The sequence below is a fragment of the Cryptomeria japonica genome, chromosome 2 (assembly GCF_030272615.1).
Source record: "Cryptomeria japonica chromosome 2, Sugi_1.0, whole genome shotgun sequence".
NCBI classification, from domain to species: Eukaryota; Viridiplantae; Streptophyta; class Pinopsida; order Cupressales; family Cupressaceae; genus Cryptomeria; species Cryptomeria japonica.
Genome location: NC_081406.1, coordinates 374693217 through 374717175, shown reverse-complemented (window position 1 = coordinate 374717175; position 23959 = coordinate 374693217). Strand labels below are relative to the sequence as shown.

The 23959-nt window shown below is 34.9% G+C and overlaps 1 protein-coding gene across 1 annotated transcript; it reads left to right on the top strand.

Annotated features, from left to right (window-relative positions):
- The first annotated feature begins 21794 nt into the window (after nucleotides 1-21794).
- Nucleotides 21795-22322, top strand: LOC131027191 (peroxidase 12-like). The gene has a single exon (XM_057957183.2). The coding sequence runs from the start codon at nucleotides 21795-21797 to the stop codon at nucleotides 22320-22322; it is 528 nt and encodes a 175-aa protein (XP_057813166.2).
- The last annotated feature ends 1637 nt before the right edge of the window (nucleotides 22323-23959 follow it).

Below are 23959 nucleotides of genomic sequence, written 5' to 3'. Positions count from 1 at the left end.
GAGCTCGTGATAGTATAATAGGTCCCTAGTGGTGATGTACATTTGAAAGTGATGCAAAGGTAATGGTGAGGAGGGAAAAAATTATGCCTCTCAAACATAAATATAAAATAGATTAAAATTTCAAGAGGGTAAGTTTCCCCACTCATAGAAAAATATGTGACTCAAATAACATTATTGTTGTGCCTTTGCAACTCACACCCCACTATCTTGCTTGAGAAAGTGGGGATCTCCATTTTGTTTTGTTTTTTTAATTTTGCCTCTTATTCTTCTCTTTTCTTTTCTTCCTTTCTCTTCTTTCTTCCCTTTTTATCCCTTTCCCATGTTTTGTTTTTCCCATTTTGTGCTTTTGGGGATTGGGGTTCAAAATTTGCAAGTTATTTTTTGGGGCTTGGCAACTCCAACCCTCAACCCTTGCCTTTTTTTTTATGTTGTGTGTTTATCGGGCATTAGGGATCATCCATCTTCAACCCTCAACAATACCTTCTTTCAAGGATCAAACATTGAGGGTGTCAAGTGGCACATCCTCGTGCATCCTTGAAATCCTTGATCCTCAACCCCTAGTGGAGGGACAATGCCCTACCTACCCTCTCTTACACATTTAATGTACTTCCATTAGCAACCCTACCTATAAAATATAATCATTAAGGCTCATTTTTGCCCACCATTTTCAAATTTTCAGAGTGATTTGTTGGTTCGTAGCTTAAAACAACTATTATTTCCACTTTACGCTTGATTTAATGACTGGGTAGACATCCATCTACAGATCTAAGACTTCAAGTTTTTTATTTTGAGGTTTGAGGTAGGGTTTTGGCCATTTATTTGTTTTATTTGTTTTTTTCACTTTTTTATTTGTTTTGCGTTTGGAGAGGCTCTACAAGATTTTGCATTTCCTTTTTGGTGTCTTTTATTTTCTACCTAGGTGTAGCCTCGTTGAGCTCCTCTCATCCTTCCATAGTGCGTAAGAGATTTTATTAGGGTTTCTTTTTTGTTTTTATTTTTGGCCTGACATTCCTAGTGCATCTATGTGTATCTCCATGATTGCAACTGTTAGCAAATTATTGATTTTCTCTCACTAGGGTTCATGGGACCTCTCTAGATTATTAACTACCCCTAGAATGAGTATCAAGGACCTCTAACTCACTAACCTTAGGGTTTGTCTGGCCTATCAATCTTTGGATCTATGATTGAGCATTTTGAGTAAATTAGGGTTTGAAAGATGACGGTAAGTAGGGTATTCACAAAAATATAATAACTTTGGTATCAAGGGGAGGAATCATTTGCAAAGAAAATTTGATCAACCTTTCTCCATCCTCGATCTCAACAATTCAAGACTTTTGGGTTATCAAGGTATCAAGGTATAAGTATGCCCATAAGGGTTGGGGATTTTCTACCCTCGATCCTTGAACTTTGCTTCATCTTTCTTGCATCGGGTATCAAGGATGTGGCATCCTCGATCTCGCTTGTAGAGGTTTATTGAGAATGTTACACCCCCAATCCCTGATGGTGCTCTATGCTACCAAATATTAGAGTGAATCAATGATATTTCATCCCTGACCATTGCAAGGTTCCTTCTTGGGCCTTTGGCGTTGATAAGTGTTTTTCTTGTCTTAGTGTTAGATTAAATTTTGAGTTTTCTTTCAATATAGTGCAATTGGTAACTAATGAATAATTTGTCTTATTTGTTAAGTGATTTTTTTGCTAACTTAAGTCATTTTGCAAAAAAATGGTATTGTCTCAGGAAAAGGTGGTGCCATTGTAGTACCAATTCAATAAATACCTTTCCCTAACCAAGTTAGTGTCAATAGAATGAAATATCACAAACAATAACCTAGGACATGTAGACATGGGGGACTTCTTCGAAAGGATGAAAAATGTAAATGGAAGGAGTTATTAGGCTACATTATTGGTTTGGATTAGAATGGTACAAGTTTATAGCTTTCCTATTTCATTATAATCTCCATAGCTAGTTTTGGCTTGTGTGATGAATTACAAGCCATAAAAAAATAGAGTTTATGGTCCACTAGGAGAAGTCATAGTGGAAAATTGAAGAAGTGTTTGGCATCCTATGATAGGATAAATATGCCAAGGGTATAGTGGTCCATGGGGAACAATTTTTTGAGAATGACAAGAATCATATGTCATACATCAAGGAGTAGCTATTTGAAAAGAAAAGGAAATCCCACCAAATAGATCAAATAAAGATGATACATAGGTCTTATTTACACAGGGATGTTAGGGACTATGTAACTCTTGTAAGTAGAGTGATTGGATTACCAAATTACAAGGAATTCCAACCTTAGATGCTCTTGTTCATTAAGACCATTGCAGCCAAAAAAGAGTATATTGACTGGGGAAAGATGATAAGTGATAATTTGGATGAGCCACTGGTTAGGGTGAAGAATTACCCTAAGTTTTACATGAAATCATATTTATTCTACCTCATAGATACTAAGGCTACTTACCTAGGAATAAGGAAGAAAAGATCAAACATTGATCCAAATTTGAGTATACAATAATTTTATCTTCAACAAACTTTGGTGAGAAGCATAAAAAACCACATATTTCCAATGATACTTTTCTATTTGCAATCATAAGGACTTTGGAAGTAGATTTTTATAAGAGGTTATAACCAAATGTTGCTACAAAAATTCAAAGGTTTGGAAGCTACTTTATTCAATTAAAAACTTTAACATATATTTGAGTAGAAGGCTACACTATAGGTCCAAACAAACTACCTAGGTACCCATTTGAAACGTTGTTTGTCCTAGAAATTTGTGGGTAGGTGGGTGATGCCTACAAAACGGTGGTAAAAAAACACAAGCCTATCTTTCATCTACCAATCAAAGTAGGTTCTCATGTTTGTTTAGAATGAAGGCTACAAAGAATATGAAAGTTTAGTTATTTTAATTTTCTTTACAATACAAAGGAGCAAGTTTGACCCATTTATCATATTTAGCCCGATAATGGGTTTGCATTTTAACCATGTACCTAATATTGAGGATCATAGGGAAAATTTAATAGAAGATTATGATGTCAGGATAAGAGACCATTGAAAATTATATTTAGATCTAGAAAATCAAGCAGTAGGAATATGGATCCCAAATAATGCCTAGGCTCAAGACAAAAGAAATAGGTTACATCCACTATATAATAGGAAGAGTATCTTTGACACCCTTGTACATAATGTGGGTATGAACCTAGTACAAAAAGAATACATGAATCTCCAAGAATGAGATGTTCTATACTAGACACGTGAATGGATCAATAATCCTTATCGGATGCATCTTATCCTGCAAGTAGAAGGAAATCCCTAGTAGGAGCAAGAAAGTTCTACCAAGAGTAAGAAGGCTCCTTCTAAGGAGCTACTTTCACCCGTGCATCCAACAAGTCATGCAAGGATGGTTACAAAGAAAGTCCCTCTCAAGCTCCATAAACAAATAAAAGAAACTCTGCAAATACCTTCCACTAGCACAAAAAGGGCCAAGAAATGGAAATTGGCTTTGTGTCTCACTATTGCTACCGCTTTACCATCTTCAGTCCAGAAAAGGACTAAGTTAGCTAAAGATAAAGAGAGAAACAAATAATTCACTAAAAATATCCCCTTAGTTTATAAGAGGTTAAGGAAAGGACCCGAGCCACTAAGAGAAATCATATATTGGTTCGAAGAGGATCTCGAAGAAGAAGAAGAAGAAGAATTGCATATCTAGAAAAGGACACGGATATAAACCCCTATTATACAATAACAAGGTGATCTCTCTACCCAAACAAGGGTAGCGACTCCTCCTCCCCAACCAATGTCAATAGACCAAGGGGAAGCTCCGATATAAACTTATTTAGTCAATGAACTAGAAAAAGAGATTTCAGAGCAACAACCTCAAGATACAATTCAAATCGAAGATGATGAGGAGAAGGAAGCCAAAAGAGATAATGTTCCAAGGACCAATGAAGAAGAACCTTTAATAAAGGAGAGCCTCTCCTAAAGTGAAATACAAGAAGAGGACTTGGAATAAGTGAATGTGGAGGTTGAAGAAATAGGAAAAGATGGCAAGATAGAAAAAATTGTTAGATGCAATTAATAAGGAGATTGAAGAAGAATTGCACTCCATGATTGGTGAAGAAAATATTGAAGATAGTGATAATGAAGAAAGGAATGAACATCCTCATACTTCAAAGTAATGTCAAGAAGAAGAAAACTTAAAGGAAGACCATGGAGGAGAAACTCTTAAAGTACATCATAAGGAGTAAATTTAGGAGCTTCCCAAAGAGCAAGAATGAGAACACAATCAAGAAAAGGATCAAGAAATTGAAGAGGATATACCTCCATCATAGGATAAATAAAAAAATATAGGAGAAGTACATAAAGATGAGAAAGGAAGTTGTGAAGGTGAATAGATGATAAATAAGGGAGATAACAAAGCAACTAAGGATCAACCTTAGACTAATAAAGAATAGAAACTAGAGGATAGAAATATAACAAGGACAAAATTTTCCTCTAAAGTAGTCTCTAGTACTACTCCAATATGGTTGACCTAGATTATTGATAAAAGATAAATGATATATAAAGAACAAAGTGAAGATAAATTCATTATATTGGAGCAAACATTCAAGACCCTACAACCCGAGAGGAAGCTAAGCAAATTGTCAATAGTTACAATAGACACCACACATCAAAAGGCACAAGTTGTAATATCTTTGGTAGATAATCCTGAAGATGAAAAAGATATACAAGACTACCAAATATAGGAGATAGATTTGGGAGTGAAAAAAAAGGAGAGAAACATTCTCTCTGATAAGTAGTAGAGGCAATCTTCTGAAGATTAGACAAGGAAGAAGCTCGAGGGAAGAATTGAGAGAATGGGTTCAAGAAATAGATAAGTGTATTGGTCATTTCTTGGGATCAATAGGTTCTAGTGCTCCATCAGCAAGACTATAGGCTATACTCTCACAATTCATAGTATTTTCAAGTGGTGATTCTTTTTAAATATATTGCATTAGCATAGACAAGAGATTGTGAAACAAAAGAAATAATTGATAGATGATGTTACGAGTTTGTATCAAAAACCAAATCACAATATTGCATGGTATGATGACATGAGAAGGTAAGGAAGCTATAAGTATTAAAGACACATTCCTCATGTAGGATTACTACCTCCATATCCTACAAATAATCAAGAGCACAAATTAAGATGCATTATTGAACAAGTGAATTCTTGTCGATTCAAATAAAGGCATGATGGTAGAGTGGGTAACATTCATCAAAATAGTCATAAATGAGTATAAGATGGCAAAGGACAAAATCATCAAACAAATAAATGCTACAAATAATTTTCTAGTTAGAGTAGAAGAGTTTATAGAATATCTCCCTTATATGCTTTTGGATGATAATATGATGGTGAATTACTCTCAATAGATAATGCAAGAGTTTAAGGATAAATTGCATAAATATTTCACTCTTGAGATAATCAAACATTTGGTACCAATGAAGAAGTATATTAAAATTATGCAAGATCAATTCCATAGTTTGAAGAAAAAAAAATTGAAAACCTTCATCAAAAACTTGATTGTGAAGTTGAAGTACACAAAGGCACCCAACATCAAAGAGTTAAATAATGCAATTAATTTGTTTAACTAGGAATTTCTTGAGGAATTTTATCACTTTTAATATGGTTTGTATTTAATTTTTGGGTAGAGTAAACTACAATAGTGAGTTTAGGATAGTATTTTAAGACTAGATTTTGCAAACTTTAGTTTAGTTCCAATTTTCATGTGGTAACAGGGGCCACCAAAGGTTCAATTTTTATTGCATTTCTACATGAGATGAAATCCAATTCACTTTAGATGAGTTGGGAGAAAGGTGGAATGTCAAAACCCATGTTTTGGGGGAGAAATCCCATCAGAAATGAAACAACAGTAAAGTAGCAGTTAAAATGCACCAAAAAGGACACATTTTCCTTAAATTTTATGCCCCAAGTTGGTCATATACCTATTGCACAAGTTATAGATTTATTTTTATTTGGTTTTAGATTAGTTTAGATGTAATTTGATTTAGTTTTCAAAAAATTTTGAACCTTAGTTATGCCCCAAGACCCTAATTTAGGTTTCCAACCTAAGCACTATGATTTCTATATAAACTCTCCATTTAGATTTGGAAAGGGTTGAATTCTTGATGTAGAAATTATAGTAGAGTGATTATAAATTTTTGGTGTGAAATTTTTTCTATACTTGTGAAAATAAAATGAAATATAGTTCAAGTTTCATCCTTCTCTATTTTGTGTTGATTTTTCAAACAAATCTATTAGATTGTATTGTTGATTATATGGTTATTTAGTTGTAAGGATAACATAGCTAGATCATATTCCATGTGCTTGAGAGGAATATAATCTTACATGTGTGCATGGATAATGCTTATGTATTCTGATCAGTTCTATAAATCAGTTATTTATTTAATTCCTTCGGTGATCACATTGTACTTACGTGAATTGTGATATTTTAGTTCACATTTGTATAGTTGTTTGGTCTAATCTAATTGTCATATACAACTAATTACTCTATAATTAGCATTTTCGAATAGTTGGTTAAAATTTTATTTTCTTTATCTCTTGAACCGCGTTCCTTTTGTTATTTATTTCATGATCATCAGTAGAATAGATTTTTAGAATATACTTGTTATTATTTAGTTTATGTAGGTTTATTTCTAAAAATACCCCAAAAAGGTCATCAAAATCATGAGAAGATAATGAACATCCCATTTTCTAATTCTAAGCTTGAAGTGTCAAAAACCAGTGCACCTTGAACACATCAATAGCATTCCCATTGATCTGCCCTGCACAACTAAGAACTAGCCTTCCATAACCTTGGAGTGAAGAATCTCACTTTTCAAGAGAGGAGATCCATTTTGAACTTCTTGTCATTGTTTGTGCTAACACTATAGTCAATAGAATTGGTACTAGAAGGGGGGCCTAAATCATAGAAAGCTGGAAAACATCATATCTTTCTCACTTGAAAGGTAGTGGAGAATCCTTCAATCCACACCTGAAAAGGGATATTTTTTGGAATTGTCCTATAATTGAAAGCCAAGAGTTGATAAAGAAAAATCTATGGGAAAGGCTTCGTCTATGCCAACTCCTTTACTAAATCATCAAGGCCCAATTGGCTCGACACCTTCAGCTCGAGTTTCAATGTACACTACCTAGTACAATGTACTTATGGCCCTTTTTACCATTGTTAAGAGTTTCCCCTTTGCATGTCCCAAACTTTGCATGAATTGTAAAATAACTCAAGGAAATTATGTATTAATTTTATATATGGAGATTCCAAAATAATTAAGGAGCACTTTAAAATGTTTAAATAAATTTGCAATCATAAGGAAATCACACACCAAAATGTAGTTTTTTTTATTTTGGGGAGTTTATGTGTAGTTGGTACATCAATTTTCCTTGTGATTAAATTACATGGTGAGAGTTAGAGGAGAAGTTCATACGTTAGTTCAAAATATACATTGACCCTGTAGTCTTATACCATCAATTTGATCCATTCAGAGAGAGTCCAACAAGCCAATAACAATTTTTTACCACATTATTTATAGGCTTTATCAACAATTGGAGACACCCTATATCATCTTAGAAGAAGTTGCAATTAAATTGTATTTACACTCTTTGGACCCACTCACGACCTTGTTTATCAAGAGACTACTTGAAGATTAGATCAATACCTTACAAAAGGTTTATAACTAGGTCATAGTCATAGCCCAACAAATGGATCCTAAAGGGGCAAATAATTTTGGAGCTATACCTTCAATGAGTGTTCTTGATTTGGGAAATCTCATTCCATCAATTAATCACACAATAACAAATCACACATCTTTAATAAATTTAGCATCATTATCTCAATCAATGGCACCAACCCTAATGTTGATATATTTGGACCATGAGTCCCCTAAGGCTACATTATTTTAATAGCAAGTTGATCATAACAAAGACCAAAGCTCACATTTGGCCTTTGAACTATAAGTGGTTAAAAAGATACTCTCACAAGTGACTAGTGAGTTAACCAAACTGAGGTTGAATCCTAGTTCCCACCAATAGCCAAATGTGTATAACTCATCCATATAAGAGTAAGAGAATTTTGATGGAAGAGATACAACATAAGATAAATAAAAAAAGATAGAGAGAAAGAAGAAAGGGCATATCAAGACATTTCTTGGGACAAAATATTGGGAAGTGATTTCATTAATATTAAGTTAAAAATAGATAAGGATAGAGAGAAGAAGCCCTAAAAACTTCAAACTAAAAGAAGGAAAAGGAAAATCACCATATCAATAAACCTAAAACTAAAAACAAAAAAAACACATAAAATGGAAGCATCAATCAAGATACTAGTCTTTAGCCAAGACACATCTAAAGTTGTAGAACATATTTTCTTGTTGGAATCCCTATGAAAGGAAAAGTGTACAGGAAAATAGATAGATTTTACTAGTTGGGGGATACTTAACTCACTCAGTACTTCAGTCAAGCCTCCCTCCGTTCATTGTTTTTCTTGACTATCCTTCCTCTGTAGTTCGAGCTTTCTTCCCCTTCGCCTTTTGGGGCTACGGGGTTGACTGGATCAAGTGGTGACTCTGCAACTAGAACTGCACTGGGGCAAAAGATAAATGGGGGATAGAGGCAGGAGAAGAAGGAGGGGCAAGTCTATTCATTTTTGTATCAACAATTGCTTATGTTGAGTGTTCTAGTTGGGGTACCTCAGTGGTCAGAGAGCCCAGTTGTGAATCCAAGCTCTTATCTGAATTCGTCCATATGATCCTTCGTACCTAGAACCAGACACCAAATTATTGATGGGTATCTCGTTCATCACACTAAGTTTGTGTCCTCTTTAAGAAAATATGAACTAGATTAGGGTATATGAAGACCTATCCTCAACATGGAAGTACTTGGGATGAGGTCAAAGATTATTTTTTGGTAAATTTTGACACTTTTCCCATCCTTTCCATTAGTGTCAGCAAAATGAGGGAGTTGGTAAAAAGGGAGAATAAATCAATCAAATCTTATGATAAATAGTTTAAGGATGTGTTGGAGGAACCACTCTCAAAGAAATAGAAAATTGAATGGTCTATATTTGGATTACAAAAAGATATTAGATTGGCTTTGGATGAAAGATTCTTTGACTCCTCTATAGACCTAATTATAATTGCCTATCTAATTGAAGAATAACCCTAAAGAAAATTGCAAAAGAATGAAACCAAATAATCTTTTATAGAACTCAAATTAAAAATACAAAAATTGACTATCTAAAATGAAATAATAACAAGAGGAGGACTCATATTGTTATAGAGAGGGACATGTTTGGATGAATTACCTAAAGAATGAGGCAAGAAGATCATTGTCACATTACATTTAGGAGTAAAAATAATAAAGACTAATTAATTATACTGTGCTATTTGTATAGAATGGGATACCAAACTAACAAAGGACTGTTTGAATTACTAGCCTCCAATAATACTAGAGAAAATCATTGTCACCAAGGATGTCATATCCACAATCGTAGTGCAAATGATAGGAATGATGGAGGTTGCAGACAAAACCCTTGAAGAGATAATAGAAATATTTGCACCATGCATAATTACTCCCATCAGGAGTTAATGAGGATAGCTAATAGTCCAATTATAGAGGTAGAGGATGAGGAAGAAATAATAAGAGGAGGAATTATACTACATGCTTTAATTGTGGAAAACTTGGTCATTATGCCATTGGGTGTTGTGAAAATCAAAGAACAAATGTCTTTGTGGAGATGAAACTCATGACCCATATAAGTGTGAAAATGCACAGTTTTTTTGTCACAACACAAAACAACATAAAGGAATTATGACCTACAAAGAGGAGCTAGAGTGATCTAGAGAGTACCTCTGCAAGGAGTTTGAGGTTGACAATGGATGAACATATGGTGCAAAGTATTTCAAAGAGGAGAAAATGGTGGAAAGGAAATAAAGAAGAAATAAATTAGACCAAAGAAAAAGGTCATACCATAAAGAATATGCATAAAGAGAATGAAGAATAATATGAAGACTCTATTCTAGAAAAAGAATATCAAGAGTACCTCTAGCCTAATAAAAATCATGAGAATTAGAAGATAGTGGAAAAGGAAGTATAGCATATTGATTAATAGAAATATTAGGAAATATCTTGTCTCACTAAAGAGGAGGTGAGAATGTTAAAGGATTTGGCCTCGTTAGCACAATAAAAAGAATAAGTGGTAAAATTAAAATAGTTGTGAAAGTAATGGAATAAGCAATTGTAGAGAAAGTAAACCAATGTTTGAGGACTAGAACTAAAACATTGGTTCTATGGTCATCAATGTGCATCTAAACAACAAAAAGGTGAAGTATGTAATGATGGGTCGAGGTGTGGATTTGATCATCATACTAGCTATCACATGGGAGAAGCTAGGAAGTCCAAAGATTGTATAAACACCTATGAACATAATAATAGATGATGGTTCTAGTATGAAAACATTAGTCATAAGGAATATGATGTGGAAGTTAGCATTAAAGGCATCAAACAAGTTATGGAATTTGAGGTAGTAGATATGAAATATCCATTCAACACCTCTAGATCCTTGTTGGGATTGTGATGGTTTATATATCAAATATTATTGTGGATTCCCACAATGAAGAGATATCATTCATAGATGATAATATAAAAGTTCACATTCCACTTGGCGAACAAAAAGATAGAACATATATAGAATAACTTGCACAAGATAAAGGAGATGACTGAATAAATCTCTAATCTATCATAAAATTCCTAGATGTAAAAGAACAAGAAAATCCCAATAGCTATAGATAAATTGAGCTTGATAATGATTGTGCAAGCATAGAGAGTGATGAAGTTGTTGATGTGTTGATGCAAGGACATAATAAACATCTTAGAAGGTCTAGGGGTGTTGGACATTTATAATATATAACATACCCCATAGAACTTCACATATAATACAAAGCATTTTAGAGTATCGTAAATTAAGAAATATACTAAGAAATCATTACCCAAGTACTTTGTCACCTAATTACAACCTAGAAAAGGTGTATGCAAAATTGTCAAAATACATCAACAACCAAACCACTAAGATTCAAAATAAGTCATAAGCTTGGCAAATGAACCCTCATAGTCGCCAAGGGAAAAACCTATAAACATCATTCAATAAAGATACAATACTGAAATATTTTTGGACAATTAAAGAACAAAACCTAATCATACATACTAACCCTAAAAAAAATATAGTATGGTATAAAGAATAAAAAACCTAACCTTAAACCTATTTGAATGTATGCATTTGTATTATATTATACTATAAAGTAGATGGAAAGAATATAGTGTCTGAAAAATAGAGTTGTAGAAGGAATAACGGGTAGAAAATGGCTACCACAACAAATGAAATCCCTTTGGAGAGAATTATAAATATCAACCCTCACTATCAAAATCTCACTTTCTCAATCATACTTATTGTTGCTATCATCTTGTTCTCACAAACTTAGTATTTCACATTTAAACCCTACCTACAATTTCCCCTTTGACTGGACTATGGATATAAGGAGAGATTACATTGAAGACCATTAAATATGTAGAAGTCACAAAGTTGGCCAAAGAAATATATGGTGGAAGGAGCTTGGATGTAACTAAATTCACTAATCCAACAATAAAATATGCAACTACATGGATTGCGTACAAGGAATACTTCACAAACAAGGACGGTTTTTTTATCACCACTACCATACATTTTTCCTATCAAATGATGGCTAAAGGAAAAGACATTGATCTATGTGAATTCATGTGCCAAGAATTGATGGATAACAAAACTTGCACCAAAAAAATACTTCACAACTTCCATTAAGGTACTCTACTCATTTGTTTGGCCTTCTATTTTATGGATGAACTACCAAATTTTGTAGGGAAGTGTGAGACCCTAATAGGCTAGTTGTGATACAAATCCAAGACCGTGTTAAGCATTTTAAAGATGGTACCTCCTTCATACCCACATATTGGGATTTTTCAAATATTTTTAGCAGAGAATATAGGATAAGGAAATAATATCTTATGATATGGTTTGAAATTGTATAGATAGTTTTATTTCTGTCGTGGATAAAGATTATACTATGATAGAGCCAATAGAACCCCAAACCTCATAGATGTCAAGACTGCTTAATGGAGTAATAGATGTTAAGATTAAATCATATGCAACTAATTTAATATGACTACCTAAGGACCCTAAAGTAGAGAGACATGTTGCATATTAGGAATACATGAATTCAGTGAGAAAAGAAAAAAATGAGGAGCATATAGAGAAAACACATGAAAAATACCAAGAAAAATGGGGTTTTGGTAAAATAGAACTTCAAGAATAGAGTGAATCCACTCATAGGAGATCTAGAAGGCTACAAGTAGGGACACCCTCCCTAGAACCCCAAAAAGGACAAAGTAGCTAGTCTAGAAAGAGGTCACTTACTACTACACCTCCATGGAATGGCCCTAATGAAGTGGAAGTGTCAAAGGTGTTAGGAAAATGGAGTCTCAACCTTGTATATACTTAAGGTTACAATTTCTAGTAAGTTTTCATTTGAGCATAGATTAGTCTAAAATTCTCCCCAAAACCTTTAGATTAGATAAATAAGCATGTCGATAAGTTTTCATGGAAAGATCATGTGTAGATTTAAGGATAAAAAAGTATCAATTTTTATGATATCAAACAAAGTCTTCAAAATTAGTTTTGAAGGCCTTAGAGGCTCCATATAGGTCCAACACTTCAAATGGTTTATCAATTGGACACCCGATTCAAAAGGTATTGCCTCTAAAAGTTGGGTCTTCTAAAATAGGAAATATAAAAATGTGTTGGACACATAAATGAGTTGTAAAAGGGAGTTAAATGCATTGGTGTGTGTATTGACACATCATAGGTCATCTTGTATTAGAGATAATATGGGCACCACTCTTGGGTGGTTTTAGCCCGTGGTTTTGTAATACCATTTGATAGTTTTATGCATTATATGTCCTATATATTAGGTGTGTGAGATGTAGTTTGTGTGTAAGAGTCTTATAGCTTTTTAGTTACCTACAGAATTCTAGATGGTGATACTCTCTTAAGATTATTTCTTTGCAAGTATATTATATTTTTTTGTTGATTTCTGAATAATATATTAGGTGACATTTGAAGTATGGGATTTTTATCTCAAAAGGGTTTTCCCCACGTAAATCACTGCGTTGTGGTATGCATGTTATTTATCTTTATTTTTGTTAAGTTTTTATAACTATTGTAAAGGTCTAAAAAAATTTGTATTAACCTCCTCTCAAGGTTAGTGTAGGAAGTTGTTTTGGTACTTAACTTCCTTACAAAAGGATCTATTGTAAATGAGTACTGAGAAGAAACACAAAAAAGAGAAATAAGTAAGCACAAATAAAAATCTCCCCACAAACAATTGAAGCTAAGACAAAAGAGGAAGAAGGATTGAAGGATACCTCAACACCAAAATAAAACTATAATGGTGTAATTTGGAACTAGGGTTTCATCAAGCAGGATAAGACCACCAATTAGCCAAATTAAGTAATACATTGAAAGGAGGATGAACTCAATATATCCAACCTCAATTCTATTAAGAAGAGGGTTGAATGATAATTTAGGTCTTGTTTCCTCTTTTGTTTGAGTTGAAGTTGTGTTTGCATTAGGTTTTGAATTGTAAATGTTAAATCAATAACAAACCACAAGGGATTCACTTAGTGACCCTAAGTTATAACATGTGAATTCATGGAATACTAAAGAATTCCCCCTATTTTCAGAAAATATTGCACTCTAAACTCCTTTTTTGTCATCCCCTCCTAATACACAGCCTAAATTAAAAGCCCCCTATTTTCACCAAATATTGTATTTTTTCATAGCTCGAATAAAAAATCCCCCTATTTTCACCGATGGGCAATATATTGTACCCTCCTTTTTGGGTTATTAAACCCCCCAATATGAATGCACATGATATAATATTGCCTAGCCAGTGAAGCCCCCATGTAACAAAAATTGGGAAATTGAAATGAAATGATGAAAACAGAATGTTGCAAAACTCAAACAAAGCTATAAACTAAGATTTGAGCAATGGAAGAGGATCAAATCCTGTACCTGAAAGTTTAAGAAAAATTGTTTGGACTAGGGCACTGGGCGCCATGGTCCTCCTATAGTATCCTGGTCCCTCTGCAATGCCCTAGTCCTGAGTTGTCCCCAAAATTTCTGCAAAAGGCAGTTCACTTTGTCTCAATCTTCTATGTCCTTTTCCACCTGCACAACTCTCGAATCTGCCACCTACACACCAAAAGAAGGGAAATTGTGTTGTAAATAGGGGTTTTCTTTAGGTCAAACCCTGAGTTTAGAATTAACCCTAATTGAAATAGAAATTGAACTTGAATTGAAATGGAAAATCTTGTCTTTTGAGAGAAAGAGATTGAAATGCTCGAATGTAGATGATTATACCTTCAATAGGTGATGCAATGCTCAAATGTAGATGATTATACCTTCAATAGGTGATGCAATTCTCTTAGGATCAGTCCTTCATGTGTTGATGCAATAACATTTTAAATCACATAAAATCCATCATGAAATCATAATTGAAACATAACTTGAAGATGTCTTGATCTAGTTTATTGCTCCTTGAATCAGATCTGCTCTTAAATTGATGATAGTGCCCGCATATGATGGAATTGTTATATATATGAAAAATGAATTGAGACAGATGCTTTATATAGGGATTTATAATTAAAATCACCTTTAGGCCAACCCACAATTTATATATTTTTGCACAAAGCAAGATTTAAACATTATGATACTGCCAAAACACAATCCTAAAATTCGAGGGGAAAAAGCGGAGACAAGAGCGAATCACCATGGTCCAGCTAACTTTTTCCAATTTTTTAAGGATGCAAGGTATCATGATTACAAAGTCAAATCCATCTCGGTGCATCAATCCAAGGTGTTTTGATATGCAAAATATGCTTTGAGAGTTGATATTAGGACATGATTAAGGAAAAATTAGGATAAAATGATAAAGGGCACACCTAGAATTAAGGGCCCAAATAAGAATGTGATGATGTAATAAAGTGAAATAAGACCCAAAATATTGAATTAAATATTAAGTAATTATAATAAAGCTCCTATAATGAATAAAGGAAAGGGAAATACTAAAATAGGTGCTAGGAGAGTGTGAAATTGGACACACTAATAAAGGGTGTACAATTTAAGATGCTACATTTAGCCCCCACTTTAGTAGAGTGTGAGATTACGATCATACTCTTAGTAAAGTAGAAAGATGAGAGATAGAGAATCTAAGAGAAAACAAAACTAGGGATAGGATAATACAAAGGGATGATCAAGCCCCCAAACATAGGATCCTATCAATCCATGCAAGTAACCTTCAAGTATAATCAAGAGAAAATAATGTTAGTACTAAAACACAAATCTCCAAATCAACTAGTTTATGAGACCTCGACAATCAAAATGTCTCAACCAATAATATCATTCCTAGCATGTTATTGCAAGAGCACAAGTGGACTTATAGAAAGAACAAGGATGTACACCAATTGAAAGCACAAGAAACCATGATCAAACGCTAGAAAATAGGCTCCTGGGGGAGAAATAAAGGACATGAATTCCATGGGCTCGCAAGATGCATCAAGGTAGGTGATCTATGTTGGGGAGGAGAGTTGTAATAGTCTAGTTGTGTTAATCTAGTTCCACTCATCCTTCTGTAGATGTTGATGTTTGGTTTTGGGCATGAAGCATCTCATGTAAGACTTTGTTTTGTCTGATGTCAAGAATGAATACCCCATATAAGGCAAATGATGCATAAAATGAGTATGAAGCATGAGGATGAAAAAATCCCATGTTGATAAATGAAATGAGAATTAAGCATGAGGATGCAATAATACCATAAATGATGTATAAAATATAGATGGAATATGAGGATGCAACAATCCCATATTGGTAATTGATAATCAAGAATGCAACTAGGAGGCCTCATATATGCCCCCCCTTGAGATGTAAACATAGTCCTATGTTGATGTCTTAAGGTAGATAGAAACAAGGACACCCACCTTCAACACCAAGGAGATATCCATTGATCAATAATTCATGCATTCCAAGATAGAAAGAAAGACTCCCAAATAGGCTTCATTTCTTTAAGCAAAGAAGAGATATTTGTAAAAGAGATATTTTTCAACAAGTGAAAAGGGGTCCTTTTGAGGGATGAATGACTAAGAAAGGAGGAAGAGATATTTGCATAAAGATACCCACCTCTAAGAGTAGAAAAAATCGTTAATAAAGATTACATTTTGGAAAAGAGAAGAGGACTAATAATACACACCTTCTCCAATTTTTAGGAAAAGGTGGATCCTTAGGATTGTATATTTTCACTAAGGAGAGATTATTCATAAATAGATGCACCATTTCAAACAAGGAATGCACACACACTCATAAGAAATGACATCAAATTATGAAAGACGCAACTCAAAAAATAAAAAAAGAAATCTTTAGAAAAAGAGGGAGAGAGAGTTAAAATATTATTCTTTCCCCACAAGCATGGAGACAAGGACACAAAAGAGATATCATTTATTAAAGACATGCTCTTCTAACATCAGGAAAAGATCCTCATTAAGGATGCATATCACAATGTAGAAGGGTTCATTTTAAAAGATACAACTCAATAAAGAGAAGAATTTAATGAATGAATATAAACTTTCAACACTAAGGAAGAGGTCTAATTAAGTATATGTTATTATAAGGCAAGGATAAGACCCTCATTATGGATACTTGTTCAGAGGAAGGAGATCCTCAAAATGGATATGCACCTCCACAATCGATAAGAGATCCTTAGTAAAGGCACTACTTCACAAAGGGAAAGGTTAATCTTAAGAAGGAGAGATATTTAGAAATCATTCTTTCCCCCCAACATAGAGAGAAGATAAGATACAAAATAGGCTATTATGTTGCTACCAAATTATGATTGCACTTGAAATTGTACCACCATGAATGACAATAATCCCCCAATAGGTAAGCTACCAATGCCATATAATGAGGAGAAACACAATATCCACTAATACCATGTAGAAGAAATAAGATGAGAGTCCAACTCATTGTCATATCGTATTTGAATGCTACCAGTTACAATAAGTTGTTGAATTTTATCTACTAATTTATGACATTTATTAGTGGCATGGCCAAGGATTTGATGATACTTGCAAAAAGTAGAATTGTGTTGATTTTTCTTATAATTATTTTTCTTATTCACTAAAGGGAGAGTAATCAAGTTGGCTTTAAGAAGCTCATACAAGATACTCTCTTGTGATGAGAAATTATAAGAAGACATAGATGTAGTAGTCAATTTGATGAAGGGAATGTCGACAAAGGAGGACTTTGGAAACCTAGACCTTCTATAGATTACTCATTACCATGAAAAATTTGTTGCACACATCCTAAACCATGTCCATTGTATCCATCTATAAAATTAAATATATGTGTTGGAATGTCTAGAGGAGAGGTTTATTCCTAGTATCAAAATCTTAAGATCCCTCATAATCATCAAGATATGTGTTGGAAGAAGAGGTGGGAATTGTTTTAGAAGAAGTTTGGATAAGTGACAAACAAGGATCCTTAAAGGCTTCCTTATTATATTGAAGAATTTTATACCCATTGATGGAAGGCATAAAGTCTAATGTACCCCAATTGTTTGCTAAAGAAGAATCATTGATAGGAGATTGTGTTGTTGAAGGAATCATATTATTAAAGGGAGAAATTAATCCTACTCGATCATGAACCAAATTATAAGGATTAGGATTATCCTTGATTGTGTGAATTTAATTGTGATATATGAATTTTATTATGCGATGAAGAGTAAAAGGGTCTACTTTCATAACGTGAATCCATATTCTACTTATAAGAAGGTTATAATTAAGATGGTTGGGCATGACATTAATAGGAGTAGGTAAAGTCACAGTGTTAGGTCTTACTTGGAAGGCTAATGTACTAAGAGGGGAGGGGTGAATCAGTATTTCAAAACTTTTCTTGAAAAACAATTTTATTGATAAACACAAACTATGTATTGCTGATCTCAAAGATATGTAATACTGAAACATAATCATAGAAATAACATACATCAAAATATCACTCCATAACACAAATATTCTTGGTCATGCAAAAACTCTTGGTTAGAGAGAAAAACTGCAGTGGGGATGGCACACACAACTTCACTACTGCAGTAATCAAGATTGCTCGGTTAGAGCTACATGTTTAGCCATTTCTGATAGCTTACCCTGTTAGGATTATAAAGATCTTTAGATCTACTTTTCTAAAGTATTTTACAAACACTTCTACAAAATGTTGTACCTTTTTAAAGGCTTTACAATTTATAGACTTTATTAGAGTCTTTTACCCTGTTAAAGGTTTCTATTACAACTTAAAATTTTAGTCAAAAATCTTTACAAAATATCTACAACTTCACATCTAAAATGTTATAGCAGACTCTATGTGCTCAATATAAAATTACCTTGCTCATATCATTCCTCAGTAATTGATAAGTCAACTCGATAACCCCTTCTGTATACTCTATCCTCTTAAACTGTTCTCTGAAACCTTCTCGGTAACCTGTGATTATCTCTATCAATCTTCTTTCTTCATATTGAACTATGTCATTCCTTTTTCTCTCTTTTCCTAATTGACTTCACATATCATATCATCTCATATACTCAAATCATTCTATTTACATAGATCTCTGAGATGATGATCTATCCATGCTTCGATCATACAAACATGTTTTATTGAATGAATAAACGTAGAAATTATTTCATTGGATATTCTTCCTCAAAATCATACAAAATCTGTAAATGCAATTTCCTATGTAGTAACAGTTTCATCTTCTCGAATTATGTAACACGTTTCACATGTGTGTCCAGGTTCATTGAATCTGGTAACACATTTTCACTCGGTTTAGATTAACTCGGTATTCCTTCTTTGCTGCTCAGGAAACATATAAACCTTACTCGGTAGACATTCTGCATATGTCTCAGTTCACAGCTTGGTGTGTATCATCTCGGTGACTTGTCTTTCTTCTGTAAACGACATCGGTGACCTTGGTGTTTACCGACTGGACTTTTCAGTAGTATTAACTGACTAGAGTATATAGAATGACTTTGGGCATAAAACTAATGACAACTTAGTAAATAGAAACAATCTCCCCTTTTGACATTAGTTTGGTATGTTTGACAAAACTCCTTTCAAAATCATAATACAAAATCTATATACTTGCAAAATAAACTGAAATGTCAGTATATACAATGTTCAAATACATACTCAAATACATACTCCCCTTATCAATATTTTGTACATAACTTGATGTTCCATGCTCTTGATGTTACATGCTCCTGATGTTCCATGCTCCCCCTGACAATTTCAACTGTACACTCGGATAATCTGTATACTCAAATATTCATGCTTGGTCATGTGTTCGGTACACTCCCCCTTTTTGACAAACATCAAAACTAGTTACCATTTTGTGGGGGCAACTGATCAAAAATAGATTTATACTTTGTACGAGCTTCTGTAAGAGTGTTCTTAAGTGCATCCTTGACACTTTCGAGTATTGTAATCTGAGCTGTAATATCAGCTAATAGTGTGATCAAACCATCTAAAGTGCTTCCCTCGACTTGAGTTGACAATTGGGTAGCTCGGTTGATCTTCTCTTGAACTGATGACAAATGGGGAATAAATAATGTTTGAAGAGTCATGATATCCATCCTTATTTTATGCTCTTCATTCCGAAGTTCTAACTGTTGGGAGTATTTAAAATTGAGTCAAATTTTGTAGGCCTATTTCAAATTTTTGCTCTACATACCTAAATGAAGTCAGTTTGAATGGCTTAGTTTGCGAGAGGGCAGAGTAGAGCCGGTTGATTTTCAGAGGGTAAGGCTCGGGATTCATGTCCCACACCTTTCATTTGGCCTATTCAGTGATGTGCAACTTTCAGAATTCAATTTGGATAAGTTTATGAGGTACCTGTTTTGAGGGGTGAGCTGGAAGTGCATTTTAGGCACAAATGCAGATTTTATAGAGTAGCCTGCTTTGAGCGATTACATCTTTTGCCCTGTTGATCATCATGAAAAAATTCAAAATGGATTCAATTGTATGCATTAATGTGAGTCACCCTGCAAAATTTCAGGTCTTGACGAATCCATTTGCTCAGTTTTCTAAACCGAATCCGTTTGCAGTTTGTGTGTTTTGGCAAGTCCCTGTTTCGACAGCTAGTCGGAGCCCTGTTTCGCATAAGTGTAAAAGTTGCCTCAGTAAGCGTCATGCCATAATGTTTGTTCCGGGCTGATGTTGGTATAAATGATGAGCTACGTTTCAAATTTCAAGGCTCTACCAATCCGTTTGATCGGTTTTCAAAAGGACTCGTTTTGTCACCAAATTCAGTTATCCGCACTTCCAGTGTTAGATCAGTTAATGTAGCCATTTTGGTGAGCGCTCCGTTTGCATCTTGTCAGTCGGGTGATCAAACTAAGAATTCAAAGATTTAATATGTACTTAAAGGTACCTATGTTCCGAATTTGAGAGCTTACGGAGGTCGTTTGGTATTTTTAAGAAAGGCGTCATGTGTTGCCAGGACATTGACTTCATCAGGTCCGCAGTGTCGACAAAGCCAGTTGGCCGTTTTCGGAAATTAATATCTCTTCACTCGGGACTCGTCTTGAGAAACCGTTTGGTAGATATCATCCTTGTATATCAAAGTACATGCCTGTCAGACGGCGAGCTCCAGAAAGGTGTTTTGACCACATTGAAAATTACGTCTTCGCGATTAAATGCGAAAATTGTGGCGTAATCGCCTGGAGGTTGTAAAATTCAGTCTGATGATCCAAAATGATGCTGATCATTTCCAGAGGTATGTTTGAGGTCAGTGAAGCATTCCAGAGGCCAGTTGCTTGAAAATGAAAATTTTTTTAGTCGGACCCACTTTGGGGCCCGACCTGGCTCATGCTTATGCATTATTTATTTTTATTTTTTTTTGTGGCGAACTGTTCTTGTTTCATGGCAATGCATTTTCCCATGCCTTGGCCTTCGCATCACCAACATCATTATTCAAATGCTTCGACTTCTTTCAACGAATGTAATGGTATGCAATCTCCCAGGGACAGATATGTACAAGTTTGCAAAATCTCTATGGAGAGGTTTGAAGGAAATTAGAGAAACGTTTCAGAACCAAAGTTTATTGAAGCACAGTGCAAGTGCAAGCATGAAATACTCTCCTATATTATGGATTAAATTTGAGTGTGCTAGATTGAGGAGAGTATTTACATGAAGATTTCCATTAAAGTGCAATGGTAGATCAAAACCAAGAGCTCTATGTGGTCTTCCCATTCTCTTTGCTGTGTGTGGTTTGAGAAAAGAGATTAGTAAAAAACATTTAAACAATGGCAAATTGCATTAATCTCCTTCTCCTCACGTTACCCCAAATAGACCTCCAAGGCAGCGTGGTGGCCAAAATAGTTTGCAAGAGATTTTGTTGTCCACATAGTGAAGAAAAGGGGGTGCAGATCGAAGATTATAAAGCAACTTACAGCCAATCTTCTCCTTCTACGCAGGCATTGTTTGAAGTTATAAATAAATTAAAACAGCCAGCTTTCAAAACTTAATAAATTCTTTTCCCTGCGTGGATGTAATGGCAAGGAAAGCAAGCACTTGTGGCATCTGTGAGAATGTAAATCTCCCTTCAGTTTGTGCAAATAATGGGTATCTCTCATTGCACGTCCTTCGCCTACAGACTTTACCCAACACAGGATTCCACTCTGAATGAGAGTTTTGCAGAGGAACTTTACCTCACATGCCCGTCTTCTACCACTGTCAACACCACTAATTTGGACATTCGCACTCCAAATTTGTTCGACAACAAGTACTACGTGAATCTAGAGAATGGTGAAGTATTGTTTGCATTTGATGAGAGCCTCTCCACTGATTCCCGCAGTAGTGAAATAGTTGCAAGCTTTGCAACAAATGAGACTCTCTTCTTCGAAAGATTTGTGGCTGCCATGGTAAAGATGGTTCAGCTTGATGATGTTGTGGCTGGGGAATGTCCATTTTGTGGGGAGTTGATGATAAAGGAGGTCTCCTTGCGTTCTATTATGCCCGAGGAAATAGAGCATGTAATGTCATCATTACTGTTTGCTGTTTTATGGAACACAGACTTGCTTTTCATTAGTCTAAGTCATGACTCATCATCGACTGGTTTCATAGATTGCTATAATGGGCATCAATAAGTAATATTATAAAAAATGAAATCAGTATAATGGATGGTTCACGAGAATAATGCAAGCATTCCCCTCTCTGATCACGAGAGTATGGTTTAGCATAAAGAGCTGTCTAGGAGAATTGTTCAAAGTCATGTCTTTGATAGCTACGATCAGCTTTGAGTCAGATTGGTATAGCTTAAATAATTTGTAAAATGTTATGTGATTTATTTGGGATGAATGCATGGCAAGTTTGAGTTCGGCAACGGTCTAGTATACACCTTTATGACCATGTAGCTACATTTCAATCAGCTGAAGATATGAAGACTGAGTCTAACATGGATCTACCTGGAGACAACGGGGAATATGCTATTTCCCTAAAATGCTCCTGTTTCACCTGAGCAGTGAATATTTGGTCTTTTTATGCAGTATTGAGGATTTGAACTGAGAATCAACACAGTTTGCAAGCATGTGCAGGTATACAGTACGCCATAATGCTCGCTGTGAATAGTGTTTAGAGTATGGCGTGATGAATGAAGGGCCATGAGGTAACATGCTTAGTAAGATGTAACCCAAAGACTCCATTGCGGGGCAAGGAGGAGAGCAAATACAACCAAATTGCCCTGGCAAACGAAACTTCTAAACAGTCACCCAGAGAACTCTTCAAAGATGAAGCTCTAGGCTTAACATCATTATCCCACATGCACTGGGAAGTGTTCTTTTTTAATGTTTATATGCAAAAGCGCACAGTAACATAATGTCTAAACCTTAAAGGTTTTTGACACAAGGTGCCCGTGGGCGCCCAAGGTGGGTCCATGCGTGAGCACGTTTCTCGAGGCGAAGGAAGAGTTGATTGGACAAAAACTAAGTGGACCCCACGTAGGCACGCTTCTCGAGGCAAACGGGCGGAATTTTGCAGATGAAGGCAGGGTTAACGAGCGAGCATGTTCGAGAGAGATCGACGGCTCGCGCTATTTCGCGAAGGAAGATGCATGAAGTTTAAACCCAGCGAAATAGTGAAAATGAACGTGAGCCGTCCACGTGTCGTGATAGGTGGCAGTTCAGCAGGCGGGTCCCGGTTAGGTGGCATCCAGTGGCGATGATGTGGCGTACGAGTAAGCAATCCAGTGGCGATGACGTGGTGGTCAAGTGGCAAAGGATGAGTTGTCATCCCAGGTGGCGCCTAGTAGACTTCATCGACCAATCAGATCCCGCCACGTGGCAAGACGTCAGAGCACAAATGGAGGCAAAAATTTAAATTTAAAATTGTTTATTATATAGTTTAGACTATATAAATAAATAAAAAATTTAAATGTTTGAGCATATTTGGGAATTAATTCGCCCAGGACTCAATTTTGGGTCAAAGTGTAAAGTGTTATATATTTTCGGAAAGCTCTCAGAGCGGGGAATCCGATTATGAAGTTAATTTTGGCAAATGTGGGATATTTTGGATGCAGTTTTCATGGGAACAAAATTCAGTTAGGGAGGAGAGACACTTGGCAATTTTCAGTTGTGAATTTGTTTTTCTTCCCTCCTCTTTTTATTCCCCATTCTTCTTAGTTGTAAGGGTTCCAGAATTCTGTGAGGAAGTGCTCCAGTTTTCATGGCTTCCATTTTCTGAATGTCATGACCCAAATTTGTGATTGCTTTTGGTTTGTTTCAGGATA

Bases quoted from the DNA above. Each gene is read 5' to 3' on its own strand.
- LOC131027191 (XM_057957183.2), top strand. From the start codon at position 21,795: ATGGGTATCTCTCATTGCACGTCCTTCGCCTACAGACTTTACCCAACA.